Here is a 20,412-nt window from a genome sequence, read left to right on the forward strand (position 1 = left end):
ACTGTCAGTAGCCCACAGGTGCTGAATATCTTAGGGTGGTGCTGACCTCATTATACAAATAAACATGGTAATCACAGAAGTCTCAAACTATAAATTTAAAGAAATTTTAAGTGCACAGCAAGCAAAAATTTTTAAACTAATATAGTAATGCAATTCAAAAACTTCTAAAAATTCGTCTAAGGATCATACACACAGTGAGTAAAATAATTTGGATCAATGTTCAAGATAAGCAAATAAACAATTCATACATGCTTTGAATTACAATCACTTTGATACTGACATTTTCAGAGAAGAATGAAAGAAAATATGACCACCTAAATTCCTAGACCTCCAATCAAGATAGCTCTTAAAAGAATTTTATAGGTGTGTTTTTATGCTAATAATCTACATGATCAACACAATTTTGAAAAGACATCACTTGCTGAAAAGTAGAAATTTTGATACCTTGTCCAGAAATGTTGCCCATTTTATGGAGGTTATTTCCAGTATCAGCAAATTTATTGAGAAATTAGAATTAAATGGACCACAGATTTAAATAAAATTAAGCTAACATATAATGTTAAAATAACAACCACAGTTCGTGAAATGTGTATTTGCAATATATGGTGAAACTTAAATTGAATAAAATATATCAACAATTAAAAAACATACAAGATATATTTCAAACAGACTTTATTTTACAGAACACACATTCATGATGATAAAGTTTTTTACATCTTTTAAAATACTCAAATTTACATGAGCTGTCAAAAAAAGAGTGAACATAAAAAAATCATTTATTTATATATGTCTACAGCTTTGTCAGAAATAATATTTATGCATAAGGCATTTATTTCATAAGGAACTTCAAAATAACAATTGATCTTAAGTTCGTAAATAATTTAAATCATTTGCAATACTTTTTAATGTACACTATCATATGAATGATCATAGAAAAATAAACTCCTTTATGAATGAAAATATTTCATAGTACATTAGTCATTCTGCATACCTACATTAAAAAGTATTTCTTGCTTCATTCAATATACACCTCAGAAAAAGAGATGCTTCAATATTCTTTAACACCCGACTACTCAAAAGAAGTGTTTTGCAGATTTACCTTCTCTCAAACAATCTGCAAACCTCTTAACTTTCAATTGGTCCTGTAAACACTGCCTTAAATAGTTAGTATTCATTGCATTGCATAACCAAGTCGCTCCTCAGACACAGGAGTTGTTTCAAGATTCTTTAGCAGTTGGCTCAGCCAATGTTTCGTCGATTTATCTTCCTTCAAACAATTTGCAAATGTGTTATCTTTCAACTGGTCAGGTAAGCACTGTCTTAAAGCTTCTCTAGCTCTATTAAAAAGAGGAAAAGATATGTATAATAGTAGGAAATTAAAGCAACTACATAAAATTTTCAGTGCCAGAAGTGCCATTATAATCCACAGATTTAAAATGTATTATATATATATACAATTTTCTTATATCTTGCATATGTATATATATGCAAGATAAGAAAATACGATAGCTGCTTTAAAAATAATTGATAACCTCAAAATTAACATTCTAGATTTGGTGATCTCCCCCTAAATTCATCTCTTCTCCCAAATTCAAAAATCTTCCGTTTGTAAAAATCTCAAATTAAACAATCACAGATTAGCTCTACTTATACCTCAGACTTGGTATAAATACTCCTGGCACAAAAAACTATGTCATTCCTTTACTAGCTTCACCACTGCGAATAAATCCTCATCGCTTTGCTTCTTAACTGACAAAGTCATTTCCCTTTAAAAGGCCAATGTACGTAGAAATTTATCATATTTCATTATGACTGAATGATAGAAATGTATCAGATTTCATTATGATTGGATAAATATCTATGGATATGATTTTATATGTGTAGAAATAAAGATTGGGAATTCGACTAATTCATTTTTGTGTCGGCGTCACCTGTTCACCTTCCCAGCCTTCCACTTCTGACACCACAACTGCACATAAAAAACCATGACATATATGTATATGTTTTATATTTTGTTTTTAATTTTTTAAAATTGATTTTGGCTTGGGGTAATCACTTGGAGAGTGGGCATAAAAATTTTTGTTTTGTATTTTACTTTTTATTTTTTATATTAGTCTGCGTGAAAATGATGAAACAAAACACGAGTTAAGTACTTGATCGTTAAGGTTTTAAGTTTTTAACATATTTCTAAAAAATTTTTCAATATATTTTCAACTTTCAATATCTTTCAATTTACATCTCATTTTGTTATAAATGTGAATAGTTTCTCTATGTTTTCTTTTTAAATTCAATTAATTCCCCCCCTCCAGGTTAGTATTTTATTTTTTATAATTTTTAACTTTTGTTAGATACATATTGTAATATCTTCAGCTATTTTCTGGCAACCACTCTGAAATTCTCAGAAAAGTTACTTTCAAATGACCACTTAAGAATTCTCGAGAAAGTTGAACACTACTGATAACTACATACTGTTCTAAAGCCTTTATTTTCTTTCATGGTGGTTCAAAGAAAAAACATTGTTTTGTTCCCGAGAAAAACTAGAATATCGGAGTCCTACATCCAAATTCCTTGTTTAGAGCATCTGTTTAGAACTGTTTTGTTATGCAGCAACTACCTGTTCCTGATCACCCGGATTTAAGTACCAACCGGCAGCTGGAGAATTCTCATGGAAATTTTCCCCAGGCTTGTCAACATTACATCTGCAAACAATAAGAGTGCTCTCGCCAATTGAGAGATGCTCTGAAAATTTTATGGCAAATGCAAATTCAGAAAATTGTCCCGACACCCCTGGGAAGTCTTGAAGAAAGACAATGAACACAGTTCCAGAGAGAGAAAGCGAGTTTTTTTTGTTAGCGAAAAGAGAGGAACTTTCTCTTTTGCATTTTCAGCTCTGTCAAGAGCAATGTGGAAAGCTAAGAATAAGTCAATAGCCAGCTGGATTTTCCACTACCTAACTTAAGAACAGCTTTTAAGTTAGGTGGTGAGCCCAGGCAACAAGGCTGGTTGCCTTACATAGGAACTTCACCCTACATCTGAAAGAAAAATGCCGAGAAGTCCGACTATTGGATAGGAACTTTAGCAGACTTTGGGCATCATCTTTTTTTTTTTTTTTTTTTTTTTTTTTGTTGTTGCTGAGAACATAATCTTTTAAATTATTTGATATAGCCTAGAATTTGAATATTAAATCAATTTAATACATTACCTCCTTGGTTGTGTCAACTCGCTACACCTAGTTAGGATAATGTATAAAATCGGTGGCAGCAGTGGGATTGAGAAAGAAGTGAGTGAGACATCCCTGGTCTTCATGTAGTGCCAACTTTAACAAAACTATGTCACGAAGTGCCTGCAAAAACAGGCGAAGGAAAGATTCTTCCTTTGATTTACAACAGTGAGTGCATTAAGTTTCAGTGATCGGTTTGCGAACACAGATTTGCAGGAGAAAGTCGACCACCTGCTGTGCCACGAATTGTGCTCAGTGAATTGAGGTGAGTGAAAAAAGAATAAAAAAAAGAGTAGTCTTTCTCAGTCAATAAAAAAAAAAAAAAAAAAAAAAGGGAACAGGAAAAAACTGTATTTCTGTTTTATTGCATCATTCTAAAATTTTTGGAATTTACAAAATGTCATATCTTGGGAAGGGTAGGAAACAAGAAACAAGATCTCATAAAACTTACAGGTTTAGATGTTCCTCCCAGTGAAAAAATATGAGACCTTAAAAACTTCAATGCATAGAGTCCTCATTATGATGAAAAACTTGCCAAGGGAACACTAGAGTATCATTAAAACATGGATCGAACAATGTAACGCTCTAAGAAGAGAAGAGGGATCGAGAAGGAAAGAAAGAGAGTTAAAACAATTGCTGTTCAAAAACTTCAATAATAGCAAATTAAATACTCAGAATATTATTCCAAGGTCTATAAGAGAGCTGCAAAACTTAAATATAATCCCGACCCGTAGGATATTTCTTTTTATTTCACGATGTTTCAGCATCCGGTTCACAAAGCAAATGTGTCGTACTCGATAGCTTTATTGCTGATGAACATTATTTCCATTATTTTATGGCAGCCAGAAGAGATTACATCTATGTAAAGGAAATTCTTTTGCAACATTTTAATTTGGGCCCAGAGGCTTGTGTCAAATTTGTTCAGTACCAGTGGAGTGCAGGTATTGTATAAAAGGATTTTCCTCGAGTTGAGAAATTACCCAGACGAGTGTTTGAATGAGGTGGAAGTGAGAGATTTTGATTTGCTGAAAGGTTTAATGCTGACAGACCAAATTAAATGTCTCTAAATGGTGAAATTTATGAAAACTTTGTGGATGAATATTCAAACATGGTATTTTTTGCTGAAGTAGTCAAGAAATTATATGAATATGAAGTAGTACAAAGTTCCATAAAAAACTGACAGGTTTTGTTAAAAGAACTGTCAGTATACATAACAAGACTCGCTACAATTTTAAAGAAAGGAGAATCTGCAGATTGAATATGTCAAGATGATAAGGTTTTGAAACAGAAGACTGCTGAGAAATGGAATACAAATGCCTTTGAAAAACACAAAGCGTCTAGATGATATGAACGAAATTCAGAGAATCATCTCTGACACCAATGCCTACGATTAAAAGCTATGGTGGAAATTACTGAAGTTGTAAAAATTTGGATATCTTACATACTCTTAACAGGCTTGACCCATATATTATTACTGTGAAATTCAATAATTCACTTTGGGCATCATCTATTGTTCTGTTTTATCTTTTTTCAATGAGAACATTACCTTGTTTATTTGCATATATAGCCTATACAGTCAGAATCTCTCTATGTAAAGTAGAATGTCTGTGAGTTAGTTCGCGATTGACTCAATCCCTACTATAGCCTATTGTCACCAAACTTTCTACAACTCTTTTCTGGGTCCTGGGAAAGGTCAACATCCACTTTTTTCCAAAAAAAAAAAAAAAAAAAAAAAAAAAAAAGTATCTAAAATTCGAGAGTAATTAAAAGCTCTGAAAACGCTCATTTTCCCTCTTATTTTTCCAAGTGGCAACAGTCTCACATGCTGGAGATAAAAATCTGCTTTATTTTGAGAAGTGTTGCCACTGTTCACTTTCAAATCGTACAGTTTGTTAATAAAAGATTTCTAAGTTTTCCAATGAAATAAAAATAGCATTGCCAAACATTAAATACATTATTCCAGATTCCAAAAATTTGTGGTTAGCCATTTTGACTGTTCCCAATTTCGTAGAACTTTAATCAGCCGAGATATTAATTAAAAATTCTGAAACCACTAATTTTCGCACTCTTTTTTCCGAGTGGTAACAGTCTCGCTCGTTGGAGATAAAAATGCTTTATTTAGAAAAGTGTTGCTACTGCTCGCTTTCAAATCATAGAGTTTGTTAGTAAAAGATTTGTAAGTTTTACAAAATCTATATATATAGAAGAATGCCTGTCTGTGTGTATGTCTGTTCGTGTTATTGATTTCTGATCAATTACGATTACTTTTTTTGCCACATTTAATTGAATATTGGATGGAACTTTTATGACTATTTGATTAGTAAAGATTAAAATCATTGAAAACTGCATGCCATTGTTGCTGATATGATGAAAATTTATTTTTCTATGGAAATTTTTTATGTGAGTTCCATATCACATCAGACTGAAAAATATATTAATCATATTTTTATATCATTATTACAGAAGGATTACAGCAGTACTATTCTCTCTGTTGTTAGATGCATTACTTTCAATCTAACTTAACTGCCATCAGATACTTCTGCTACTATTGTATAAATTAAATATACATATATCAGAAGTAAGTTATTTGATTCTAAAGTACAGATTATACAGATTTTTAAAGTAGATAACTAAGAGATAGTTATTTTAAGAAGTAAAGGAATGGAAGTCAAATATGGCACTTTTCTTTCACACCAAAAACACAAATTTGGATTATTAATAATAGTAATAATTGAAAAGACTCAATAAGAAATCTTGCTGTTTTGTGAGTTTAATACAAGATCGTTCCAAAATATAATAAAACTATTTTATTAGAATGATTGTAATGCTATTGATTTATGCATATTGTTAAATCATATTATAAAGGTTTACCTATTAAAATTTTAAGACAGACATTCTTTCTTGGTTTGGAAAATTTTTTAATTGAATTCTTAACTCTGGAAATAGTGAATGAAGACTTTACGAAAATAAAACTAAAAATAATAATAATTTAACATGAATTTAGGAGAATATTTTGGATAAAGAAATATTTTATAAAGGTCATTTCATAGTAAGGTTTAAACATCTTTAAGTTTATTCATTTTTAAACTGACTATATATTCATGACATTTAGTTTAGTGATGTAATTGATGTTATATGGTAAAAAATTCATAATTATAAGATTATACAGATTGCTTTTTTTAATGTAAACTAATATATGGAAGTCTTCGCCACAATTAGAGATACGAGGGCCATCCAGGAAGTAGATTACGTTTCCGTCTGTGTCCGCTAGGGGCGGGGCTAGCGCGGCCATCTTGGGGTCAGAGCGTTGCGCAGCTCAGTCTGCATCTAGCCGTGCTAGTGAGAGGTTCGTGCTGTGCTCCGTTCAGATACTGTGACGGTTTGAAATGTCTGCGTTAATTGAAAATCCCGCGAGCTGCGCTCAGTAATAAGGTTTCTGACTGCAAAAAACTGTAAACCGATAGAAATCTATCGGCAGCTTCGTGAAGTGTATGGGGACAACATTATCACTGAAGGTGGAGTGTGTCAGTGGGTCATAAGATTTCAAAATGGCCGAACCAATGTTCACGACGAAGATCGAAGTGGGAGACCCAGCATAGTGACCGCCGAACTTCTCGAAAAAGTCGATGCTAAAGTCCGTGAAAATCGAAATTTCACAATAACGGAACCTTCTTTGAGTTTTCCACAAATTTCGCGAAGTTTGTAGCACGAAATCATCAGCGAAAAGCTTGGTTACCACAAGTTTTGTGCAAGATGGATTCCAAAAATCTTGACAGAGGACCACAAAAATCAGCGAATGGCTGCAGCGTTGAACTTTTTGGACGCTTACCATAAGGATGGTGACTCTTTACTCGATCGCATCGTTACTGGTGACGAAACATGGGTGAAACATGTGAACTGTGAAACGAACTGTGAAAATGAAGAAGTGGCTGGCTATGCAGCGCTTTGATGACGACGCACAGCTGCAAGAAGAGGTAACGAAGTGGTTGAAGGCGCAGGCGGCCGAATTTTTCGACGAAGGAATTTCCAAGCTCGTACATCGCTACGATAAATGCCTTAATTTGTATGGTGACTATGTAGAAAAGTAGTATTTGAGTGTGGCTTTCATCTGTATATAATAAAATTTGTTTCCTATACTTTGTTTATTTTTTTATTCCAAAACGTAATCTACTTTCTGGATAGCCCTCGTATAATGAAATTCATTGTAAAGAAAGAGTACTAGAAACTATGAGACTTGTGTATTACAGCAGGTGCTGTTTAATGTGCAATATCAAAATAGCAATGGAATGTAAATAATATAAAAATATCAAGATTACATAAATTGGTATTTTCACAGCATTTTAATTCAGAAAATGCAAAAGTTTGTCTATGAACTGTTAATACTGTTTCTAAAAATAATTTGACCCACGCTGTACCTTTATCTTAATACTCAGAAGGCATCCCTCATTCAAAGCGAACATGCCACTGTAAAACTTAAAATTAGGCAAAATAGTACTCTTAATTTGGCATTAATGCTTTCAGGTAATTGTTTTCTTCAAGAAACAAAGATTCTGCAGTTTTTTTAAGAGGGGGGCACCTAACTGATCACTCTCAGAATCAATAGAATTATTCAAAGAGTACACCAAACTAAAGTTGCTTTTTTGTCTTTTTTTAAATGCTTACAGAAATCAAAAGGTGTTGGCTTCATTTCGATTTCAGCTGAAATGATTTGGCAATTTATTCTCTTACCTGCTGACATTTTTATGTTACTTGTCAATTTTAAAATTTTATTTTGATCTCATTTGGTGATTTTATCTTTTATTTGGTGACTCTAGTTCAGTTTAAGAAATTTATTCCCTAATATTTTGATACTATTAACCAAATTTATTTTAACAATAAGCAGTACATTTTCCACATTTTCTTATACAAATGGGTTGGCCATCAGAAATTCCATAACATCCGAATGATAACATAAACAGCAATCACATTAAGAGGTGTATACAGTAGATGCAATTTTATCTACCACTAAAGAAGACGGATATAAAAAATTGACACAGTTTTTAAAATTTAATGGTTGAGATGCTAGAGGAAATGTTGAATTAGGAGGGAAATAAAAATACTTGGTTTAACAACAAAGCTTATTCGCATCCACCTGAAAAAAATATGTTAAACAGAAATGGAAAAAAGATACAATAACACGCCGAACAAATATTAATTTAGAAGTCAAACAAAAATCAGTGTTATATTTGCAAATTTTCACAGGACTAGTTTTGATATAAGAAATTGAAATTTTTATGTACTTTTGCAGCTGAGGCTGATGTTTCGGTAAAACCATCGAAACTAGTCCTGTGAAAATTTTAAAATATAACACTGATTTTTGTTGTTTGACTTCTAAATTAAGAAATGGAAATATTACAAACTGAGAATATACGTCTTGATACTGTAATGTCTGCATTCATAAAACTTCACTGAGCAATGTCTAATCTAAGTGAAAATCTAAACTACGATTTATTGAACAAAATTAACAACAGTTTTACTACTATGCTACTCATTTCATATAGAATATATTTGACACAGTGGAGCCAAAAATGTTTTTTCTTGGTTGGCAACCACATTTAGCAAAAGAACTGGGTTAAGAAAACATATCACTAAAAAAGGTAACAAATGATACCAACACAGACCACACCTTTAATCATTTTATGTGGAGTTATATGAAAGATACATGAAGATAGGGAATATGCAAAAATGCCTTCCTTTACTTGAAAAATTAGAGAAACAAATAAGCATGCAATTAAATCTGTATAGTCTGACTTGATGAAAAAAGTGTTAGTTGGGAAATTTCAATTCTACACCAATAAGACCACTTGGTGCATATATTTAGAATTATACGAGAAATTAAATCTTATAAATTGTCCTTTTTTATTTTTTCAATTTTTCTATAAATTTTATTTATTTTTTAATTTGATATTTTTTGTACATAAACAATTATTAGTATTTTCTACTTTTGAATAAATAAGACATTTAACTAGAATTTCATATTTTATTTTTATAAGCCTTTAGCTAAAATTTTCATACCATGTAGGGTTTATATTTATTTTAACTAACATTTATTTTAAGTTTAAACTATCTTTCCTGTCAATCCTTACTTTCCCCTGGAACTGCCAATGCCAGAGTATGTAAATTTTAGTAGAACGCGCAAGGATTCAAATTTATCAGCGGAAGTATTCTGAGTTAAATAGAAAGGAAACGAGTTCGAAGGTGTGCTTTCTTGCTTCACGAGTGTGGAGGTGGCTAGTTAGAAATTGAAGAACCACGCGTTTCGGCCTGTGTGCTTGCCTCGGCAAATTGTTAATTTTTCAACATAATATTCAGAGTTTGCTGAATTATCAGCGGTATTTTAGAACGCGGTGAGGTTAGTTACGTTTAGAGAGCCTCGTAGTTAGTCACTTGTTATTATCTCTTTTTAGTTTAATATTTTTATTTTACCGCCGGGTCGGCGTAGTTTGTGAGCGTCAAGAGCACGCATTTGTAATTTCTACAGTTGAATAAAAAGGGATTTAAACCCTTCAAGACTCTGTCTAATTTCCAGTTTTCAGCAGTCACCACTTTGTTGCGTGCAGGTTGGAAGCGCACAACTTTACGACCTCATCACTATATACTGTATTTACTTACGTATTTCACCCTCTTTTTTTACTTACTTTATCTTGAAAAATTTAAGAAGGGAAAATTACCTCAACAATTTAATTTTGAAAGATGCAATTATGGTAAGAAATAACAACTGAAAAGTGTCCATGGATAAACTACTGCAACTATCATATTATTTATTTAAAATAAATCTATATTCCAATAAGAATACACAGTAATATTAACAATACAAAATTAGTACAATATCTTCATTTAACCTTCCCCATACCTAGAATGCAGACTGCTATTCTTGCTATCTACAGCTATTCCCCAAGTTTCAAATCATTTAATATTGCTGCAACTATTGCAGTGTCATCTGCTAAAGCTTGCAAATTAATGCAACTGTCACTGTTATCATAATCTCTGTCACCATTCAGTCTGTCTTGCTACATGCAATAATCTTCAGTCATCAACATGATGAGATATTTCACTTTTCTTGAAGTTTTTCAATATTATTGCTTCATGAATCAGCCCATCGACCCAAAATTCATGAACAAATCAATCAGTAAGACAAAAATGATCACTATGCGAAATTAAGGAAAACACACTTTATGAATGCCTTCAGGAAGGAAGACTTTCACAAACATCTGAACAAATCCTAGAACTGTGTATCAAAAAGGTAGGGAGAACTATGTAATCAAATACAATATACATATATGTATTCACAAAAATAAAAATATTTAAAATTTCTTTTTTAAGCTAAAAAATGTAAGCTTTAAAAAACTTTCCATTTTGCCATGTATTTGGATTTGTATGTTTTTATAGTTTTACTGTTTTTGCACTTGCATCACTGATTATTTCCTTTTAGCATAAATAAACAAATTGAAATTTTTATTAAATATTTGATTTACTGCAGCTTTAGTCACATTTTAAAGTCAATTATGTATTATATTTTGGCTTTTGTTTGAATTTATTTTGTTATATATACATAAACACAGATCTCAATGCAGACAAAAAGGATTCAATAAATGAAATCTCAGCCCATTATTTAAATGTCTTCTAAAATGTTTCAAATAAATAAGTGGGTATTCAAAAAACTGAAATATATGTTTGATGAATATATGTTTGATGAGATATAAGTATATTTACCTGGGATTGTCTGAAAGACGCAAATAGCAGCGAATGACATGTTTTAACAAACGAGCTGATTGCTCTTTAGCTAATGAAAGCACCATTTTTCCCTAAAAAGAAAAATAGATGCAAAAAAAGTGATTTAATAAATCACTATAATAAATAAAGCAGTGGATAGTATAGAAGATTCTGAAAGACTATAAAAAATATATATAAAATAAAGATATAGAACAAAATTAGACAAAAGCTTTAAAAATACTAATGATTGAACTTTCAAAAACAGATCATCACAATTATTTTAGTTAACATGAAATTTTCCAAACCTCTGCAAAAAAAGGTAACACAAATTAAGATAGTTAAGCTTGAAACAGTTATGACATATATTTTTAAATAAACTCATTATTTGCCACATGAATTCATCCACTTACTAATTTTAGTGTAAAAATACTTCACTTTGAAATAAAAAATCTTCTCCAATAAAATAAATACACCAATACCATTTATATTTAGAATTTAAATTCTGAGATTCCAGTAGCTCAAGCATTGGAATAATTACACAGTGGTGGTGGATTTCCTGGCACACAGCCTCAACAGTTATATATGCCAAACACCTGTTAGGTTATGACTGTTAGGTTATGACTTACATACCAGTAAAAGTTATCTCTAGGCACAAGTTTCAAAAAGACTTATAAATTAAATGAAGTCTTATAAAATCAAAGGAAGTAATAAAATAATGAATGCTGAGGTGAACAAATATATAAAACTCAGATAATGTTGAGATAACTCAGATGTAAACAGAAGTAGAATCAAAAACATGAAACATTAAAATACAACTTCAAAACCAAATTAAAATAAATGAAATATCATAAAGAATGGTTTCTTTCATGTGCTGAAAAAACTGCTATTGACCTCTTTTCTAATTAAATGGTTAAGAGGCAAGTTCAATCATTAAAATGCTTCAATCAAAGTATTAAAATGTCAATATTAAAAAAAAAGATTTATAGACAGAACATTATCCCAGTTAGGACATATTGTCTCACTCTCCGATTTTAGAAGGTAACTGCGAGTGATTTGGTAGTGGCCGATTCTTACACAAGTTTAACAAGACTTCATCCTTTTAGTTTCTAGTATTCTCTCAATATTCCACTGGCTGACTCAATAACTGAACTGCAAATTTTGTTGTGATATCTACCAGTTTGTTACCTTTTATCTCTACATGTTCAATAATCCAGCAGCAAAAAAGATGGTACCCATGGCTTCTTAAGTTCATATTTAGCTTCAGCACTTCAGCAACCACAACATTCTAGGTTTCAGAGAATATATCAAGAGCACTACATGTACTATACGAGTCGGTGTATATTATAGACCTTTCACTGCAGAGTTTGAACTGAGAAACCATGCAATTGTCTACCCTCCATATAGTTCTCAATCACAAATAGTATTTCAACATAATCTGCTGCTTTTGATCTAAGTGTACAGTTCTTGTATTTATGTTTTATGTGCAAGAAAGGTTGGTTATAAATAACCTTGCTAGTGTTTCTCTTATACAAAATGATGGAAGATATGCAGAACCTGAATTTGTGCATTATCCTAACGGGAGATTTTGAGATACTTTACCGCTCAGGCATTCATATTGCATCATACAAGATTAGGCTTGGGCCAAGTTGTCTAAGTAGTATGATGACAAAAAACAAATAGCCATATGATTATTGAAAACATTCTTGGATTAACCATCCAATAATCATGCCAACCATTTGAGCTTAAGGCAGATATTTCCGGTGAAGTAATTCACAGTTTAAATTCCCTGCATGCAAATGCAGGAAGAAAGATAAAAAAGACCATGTGGTTAAAAAAAAAAAAAAAAAAAAAAAAAAGATTGTGAAATTATTAACTATGGTCTCTTTAAAAATCTCTTTTTTTTTTAATATTTTAAATCTCTTTTTTTTAATATTGATATTTTAATAATTACCCAACGGTTAATATTCATGTTACTACAAAAGGTTCATCCTGATAATCTACTTATGGTCTTAAAAGGTTATTAATAATGACTATATTTGATAGTTTTATTGAATTTTGGAATAATTGATGGTGCTTCATTGGAACACTTTTCAGGAAAGGTATTGTTTTTAATCCAAGTGCAAAGAAAAATAGATCTATAATTGCTTTTTACCAATATAAAAGAAATTCAATATAAATTCTGATATGGTATCTATTATTTAAACAAGTACATGAAATTTAAAGAATTAGATGGAACATCAAGAAAAATAAAGATCTAATAAAAAATATAATTGGTGCTTTAATTGTCTTAGTGACAGTCATGAGTTGGTGAAGGTTTTTCTAAATTTAAGTGTAATATTTCTTCTCAAAAACATAATACATTGCTTCATGAAAATACTAAGTCAACTTTGTTTACAACTATCAGAAAGTGGTATTGTTTCTTACATGGCTCTTCCTGCTAGGAAAGGTTTCAATGTATATCAAGAAGGGCAGTAAATTCACAAATAACTAAAAAAAAATTTCAAAATGAGGTTACAAGGAAATAAATTTAAGCTTATTTTTGAAGAAAAATTTTCATTCTGATGTTTTAAAATTATAGTATTATTTTGCTGCTTTTTTGAGGCAGAAAGAAAGATTTCTTAAAATACATAAACATTTATACCTTTTAAATATTTCTTACATATAAAACAAGCATCTTTTGTTCTAAAATACTTTTTTTTTAAATCATTTTTATTTAGAAAATTCCTCTCACTATTGTCAGGGCTTACAGTAATTGTGACAAAAGTTCACAATAGTATCACGATATCTGGAACTTTTGCAAAAATTTAAAAGGACCACCATTCCACATAACATAAGTAATTGCTCTGCTAGCAGTATGCCAACTGACTGGCAGGGTAAAATTCATTTGCTATGAGCTAGTGATATGATCCGCAAGCAAAAAATCGTAAAGCATAAAATACCTGAAATTATGACAATTAATGTATTACTTAATGAAACATATAAAATTAGCAATTATGATATTAAGATATATTAATCTGACATTATTTGATGTATTTGTAACAGTTCGGGATGTAAGAAGTCTAATGAATTTAAGTTAATAATATGTTGTTGTTACGTATGGCTTTATTGGAATAATCAATTCATACATATAAAACAGCTCAAGTGTCATACAAGAACAATCATATAAAATAAAACATTTAAAGTAAGAATTGGAACAAATGAATATGGGAATAAAAGTTCAAAAACAAGGAAAGGAACATCAGAGATGTAGTCTTTACAGGGAGTTCATGAACGTTCTCACATTCCAGTATAGTTTGCTTATCTCACCATGCTTCCGAGACTCTTTATCTAGTTTTGGGCAAATAAAAAATCTGCATTCATGATACCTAAGTTTCACAAATCTGGCATATATTAGATGGAAGAATGCCAATTTTATTAAGATGATGTGCCATGCAATCACGGCCTGTTTGCCACAGTCTCTTTACGGGGTTTCTGACAAAATTTTTTCCATGTGTCTTTAATGTTAGCCCAGGCTAATGGCTTTCCTCCAACAGAAGAAGATTTATTCAGAAAACATAAAATAAATAAATAAATAAATAAATAAAATAAAATAAAATAATTATTAAAAAAAAATAAATAAAAATAAAAAATAAAAAAATAAAAATAAAAAAAAATAATAATAATAATAAACCCCACTTTTACCCTTTTAGCAGTGGCCGGGTGGTTAAGATGGTTGGATGTTGCGAGTTCAATCTAAGTTTGATCACATGCAGAGAGATTAGATGCATGGTTCATTTTCAAGGTTTTTTTATGTGTAACATGAATAAAAGCCAGTTTCCATTAGGAAGTCCTCTATCACACACCCATTTGTTTCGGAAGAACAGTTTTTCCGCTTTATCACAACAGCCAATCACCACTGATCACTTTGGGGTTAACACAGAGGAAGCTGGTTCTCCATTACAAACAAGCTGATAGCATTCGAAGCTGACTAGTTGAAAATGAACAACTTGCAACTTTTTTCAAAAAGAAGGAAAAACACTGCGAGTCTTTATTTCAATAATAAACCAGGCAGAAAAATTTTCCGAAACAATTGTTCATGTGAAACAAATGCATGTGTGATAATGGGCCTAAGATGGCTTCTCTTCCCTTGGGCAGATAGCTTTCATTAGCTTTGCCATATTCAATTAACCCAAACTAATCATTTCACCTACTGTCACTATTCTGAATTCACTGGTTATTTGCAGATAAAATTAAATTAATAAATAACAAGGATTTTGTTATATCTGAAACAATTTTAATCCTTGCAAACATATAACAACGCTATAGATATATTAATCTTTATCGTGTGGTTAATTTTTTTTCTCTAAAAAAAAGATTCAAGTTTGAATTCACCATTATGATCAAGACATTAGAAATTAGCTATAAAAATACATAAATATAAATTACTTTATCATTATTAGATAAATCTATTTCTTCATAAATATCCAATAAAATTCTCTACTACTACATCTTTTTTCTTATAGTCAGTTATTTTTATTTAAATGATTTTTTGGAAGTTCCAATTAATCACATCTTTGTCATCTATGCAATCTGAAAACTAAGTCAAGAAATTTCTACACAAACAGTCCCATGAGATTTTCAGGTTACCCTAACAGCAAGTGGCCTTCCAGGAAATGACTGGTTCTTCCTTACAAGAAAAAGGCAGGAATTCCATTCTTTGTTGAACAAAGAGATATTAAGATAGTACACTGCTGAAAAAATTAACTGACAATGGCCGGTTAGAAATATTATAATTGAATGTAAGCATAATTTAGAATAATTCAAGACCACTGACAATCATTTCTGGCTTGAATTAAAAATTTGTAATCATCTCGCACACTTTTCAACCCATTTTTTTATTTTCGAATGGTTACACGAAAAAAGCATGCAATACATTGATGCTTCATGAATTCTTTTGTAATATAACATCGAAAGTCAGGCATTTTTTCTTTGTGCTTTTGATAGCACTACAAAAGATAGAAAAACATCAATTTTACGGCAACAAATATAAGCAAATTAAAATAATGAGGAGAGGACTTACAAGAATCATAGCTACATGTGAAAATCTTTCGTATGTCTGACATATATAATTTAAACCAGTTTCATCGAGTAGAATCTTCTGCAAGATAAATGTTGCAACCTTAAAAAAAAAAAAAAAAAAAAAAATAGTATTTAGAGTTATGCAAAATTTAAAATGTATGCACTAATAAGCAGGGCTGTGGAGTCGGTAGGGAAAATGACAGACTCCAACTCCCGGAATTTTAAAGACTTCGACTCCCTCATATATATATATATATAAACATTTACACATGGGTTACAGCTTATTTTTACTTCCTTGTATGAAGTAAAAAGGAAGTATAGTAATCGTGAAAAGTTTGAGGCAGCATATTTCAACGAAAATATCCATTTTGACCTCTATCGAATGCAATTTAACATTGTTTTTGCATGATATTTGCGTGACAGAATAAAAGACTCGTTTCCTTCAAAAAAATTATAAAACTGCTTTAAAATGAATTCTGAAGAGAATTTTTCGTGGCGTCTGTACAAATGTATCTCGCATAACTCAAAAACGAGTAGCCTCAGATTGTTGAAATTTTGTATATAGGACTGCTATAACATGTAGATGTGCACCTCGTATTTTGGTTGCAATCGGCCGCACCAAACATGTATAAATATATTTATATATATATCCACTCTGTTACCCGGCTCAGTGATCTCAGTTTCTTTACTCTTATGTTTGTAAATTGTACATTTTTTGCTTTAAAAATGATTGAATTATGTTGTTTTTATCTTCCAGTTAAGGTTTTTATGCCTTTAGTAAATCTGAATGCAATATTTTTAGAATTATCAACAATTTTAAAGTTGTTTAAGTGCCGCTAAGCCTTTTTTTTATGGCGGCCATTGATTGTTTGCATTTGAAACAGCAGACTAGTGGATTTGTTGCCAATCTAGAGAAACTTAGCTTCGCAACAACAAAGATAACACCTTCATTTATTATTGCCAATTAAATCATGCTTAATCCTTTCTGGAATTTTTTCGAGGAAATAAGTGTTTAAGATTTACTTAGTAATTTTTAATATAGATATTTTGAGTTTTTATGTATTTTTGCCTTGTCGCGAAGTGAGAACTGAATTAATTGAATGAGAAATACTCAATCGTCTGTGAAAAACTGTTTCTTTTGTGTTTTATTTGCTTAATTTTTTTATACATCATTCTAGCTTTATTATTTATTATAGTATTTGAATAGAACATGTGGCAACGATTAGATAATTCTATTCTTTAAATGATATAAATTTTGTGCATGAGTTATAATATGAACGAAATATAATACTGTTAAGTGAATCTAGGGCCAGAGTGTCACTATGGTAAACAAATACTAGAGTGAATTTTAAAGAATGCATTTATTCTACTGTGGTTTATGCACTGTCGACAAAGTAGATTTAATTCAATCCAATAAGTTTAAATGAAATGCAAGAAAATATGCGTATAATTTAATATTCCGTAAAAGGAAGTCATGTGGTGTACACATCAGATTTTTTTAATATAAAAGAAGTAATATGTGCTACAGAAAAGAATTGATGGCATAGCAAATTATTTATATTAATTAGCACTTATTATGAAATGGAAAAACTGCCGTTAGTCATTTCTAAGAAACGGTATAGCTTCAGCTAGATCTTCCTTGTTGGAGGGCCATAGATCCGATTTGATAAACTTTGAGCTGAGAAGAGTCTTTCCACACTAACTTGAGTAGGAGGAAGAGCTCTTACTGTTAGGCTACTTCTTTTAACTTTTCAGGATAGATTTTTATAAGTTCTAAAAGGGGTGTCTTGCAAGCACAATCATATTTCTTTATTTTCATTCGCTTTGCCTTAGCCTTTTCTATATTATCCAAAATTATTTCTCAAAATCTAATTCATCATTGGAAGAGTATGATAGAGACTCAATTGGAATGTCAGCAGTTTGACTGTCCAGAAAGTTCATAGACGGCTTTCTTTGCCTTTTTAATTTGTTCGTTATCGTAAAATTCGGTGTTTCGGATCTACATATATTGAATCCAGCAAGATCTCAATGTCTGGCAAACTAATTTCTCTTTTCTTCATTGAAGAAATGATTCCTTCTGCAATAAACCCTCCATTTTAGCCAAACATAAACATTTCCAGTGGTGTTTTGGCTTGATAAGCAGTACATTTGGGTTTCAATTCACTCTTTTCGGTAGATCTTTATCTACTCACTCCACAATTTTCTCACACTGACATTTAAAATAAAATACCTAAAATTACTAATTATGAATAAAAATGGCAGTATAAGAAAATGTAAGCAATATTATATAATGTTCACTATGAGAAATTGTACGAACTTGGAAACAGAAGTAGCAGCCATTTTCCAAATAGCAATGCTTTATTTAGTGATGCTATACAGCCATCTATGATCGACAGTTGAAAATTCTAATAATATAGAATGAATAAACACAGGAATGGAATCTGTTAAGGCATTCACAGAAGCATAAACAAATTTAAACTTTTGTCTACTGGAGTGGACATGATGCAACAAAGGGTTAATTTAATTTTTTAACTTTTCGCTCATTTTTTATAACGTTTCTAGCTGGTATTATTATTTCTTCCTCTTTAAATTTAAGTACATTTCATGAAAACATACGACAGAAAATTTCTGTGATTTAGGCTTTAGAGACTTTTGTACTTAAAATTACTCGGTAGAAGGAATTCACTTTGACTTTAGACAATGAGTAGATATTTTCATGAGTTTTGAATAAAATGCATCGAAAAGAGAAAAAGGCAAAAAATTTCCTTTTATTAGCCCAAAAGGGACATTAGTCCCGAATGATATATTAGCCTCAAAACCAGGGCTGTGGAGTCGGTAAGAAAAATGACCAACTCCGACTCCTGGAATTTTAAAGACTCCGACTCCCTCATATATATACATGTAAACATATACACATGAATTTCACCTTATTTTTTTAATATAAAAGAAGTAATAGATGCTACAGGGGAAAAAAAAACTGATGGCATAGCAAATTATTTGTATTAGTTAGCATTTATTATGAAATGAAAAACTGGCATTCGTTATTTCTAAGAAACAGTATATAGCTTTGGCAAGATCTTTGTTGGAGGGCCATTGATCCAATTTGATAAACTTCAGAGCTGAGAAGAGTCTTTCCACACTAACTTGAGTAGGAGGAAGAGCTATTACTGTTAGGGCTACTTTTTTTAACTTTTCAGGACAGATTTTTATAAGTTCTAAAAGAGGTGCCTTGCAAGCACAATCATATTTCTCTTATTTCTTCATAGGCCGTGTAGAAAGCTTGTATTTTTTCATTTTATATCTAAAGGCTCTTGGTTCTTTATTTTCATTTGCTTTGCCTTAGCCTTTTCAATATTATCCAAAAATATTTCTAAAAATATAATTCATCACTGGAACAGGATGATAGAGACTCAAATGCAATGTCTGTAGTTTGACTGTACTGATTCGAATTCTCTAATCGTTCTGAGAATAATTTCATTCTTAATGAAAAGTTCATAGATGGTTTTCTTTGCCTTTTCAATTTGTTCGTCATCCAAGAAAATTCAATGTTTCGGATCTACATATATTAAATCCAGCAAGATCTCATTGTCTAGCCAACTAGTTTCTCTTTTCTTCATGGAAGAAATGATTCCTTCTACAATAAACCCTCCATTTTAGAAAGAACAAACATCACATTCTTCCATTCTCGCGTCCTGTCAATTCTTCAGATCGCAGATTTTTGTGGCTATATACGGTGTGGAAAGAAGAGTTTCTGATTCTGCAAGATCATTCCACAGTCTTTCTGTTAGTGAAACATTAGGGTTATCTACATCTTCTAAAAAAGTACTTAATTCTAACAACCTCTTTATCATCAAATATGTACTTCCTTATCACATTACTTGATCAATAATTGCTCGTTTTCCTGCTTGCTTCCTAAGAATGGCATCAATTTTGGGAGTTTTTACTGCTGTTGCTGCTTACCTAAAGTTACCAGCAAGATTTGTAACTGAATGAATCAGTTTAATCCCTAATGGCAAATATCACATCGATCCTTCTCCCTTATATTTATTTATTAATACATCAATAAAATAGAAAATAACTATTTATTAATGTATACAGCCCATAAATAAGAATATTAACTCAGCTTGTGATTATTGATTTTAGTGACTCCAGCTCCTTCTTTTACTCCCAAAATCTGCCTGATTCTGATTCCACAGCCCTGCTGATAAATCACACCTTTAAGAAACTCGTATTTGCTAAGAAACAAATAATTCACCCAGAATAAGTATACACAGTGACACGGGAGAGTGTACTCATTTTTGATTATATAATTAATATAATACTAAACCATGCAATAACAATAATACTAAACTATTATTGGTATTGCAAAATGTACAACACAC

The 20,412-nt window shown here is 31.1% G+C and overlaps 1 protein-coding gene across 3 annotated transcripts in view; it reads right to left on the reverse strand.

Annotated features, from left to right (window-relative positions):
- Positions 1-655: 655 nt before the first annotated feature.
- Positions 656-20,412, reverse strand: part of Rcd-1 (Required for cell differentiation 1) — a 43,145-nt gene continuing 23,388 nt past the window's right edge. For 2 of the 3 annotated variants that reach the window (XM_035370234.2, XM_035370235.1), the window contains exons 7-9: positions 16,032-16,130; positions 10,973-11,064; positions 656-1,337 (exon numbers count right to left, since the gene is read on the reverse strand). In XM_035370234.2, the coding sequence (XP_035226125.1) occupies positions 1,172-1,337; positions 10,973-11,064; positions 16,032-16,130 (357 nt within the window). In that variant the 3' untranslated portion in view covers positions 656-1,171. The remainder of the gene's footprint in view (positions 1,338-10,972; positions 11,065-16,031; positions 16,131-20,412) is intronic. The other variant, XM_035370236.2, reaches the window with a different exon arrangement.

The sequence above is a fragment of the Stegodyphus dumicola genome, chromosome 9 (genome assembly GCF_044657685.1).
Source record: "Stegodyphus dumicola isolate Sdum_Otavi_A_Nest chromosome 9, ASM4465768v1".
In the NCBI taxonomy this organism is placed as follows: domain Eukaryota; kingdom Metazoa; phylum Arthropoda; class Arachnida; order Araneae; family Eresidae; genus Stegodyphus; species Stegodyphus dumicola.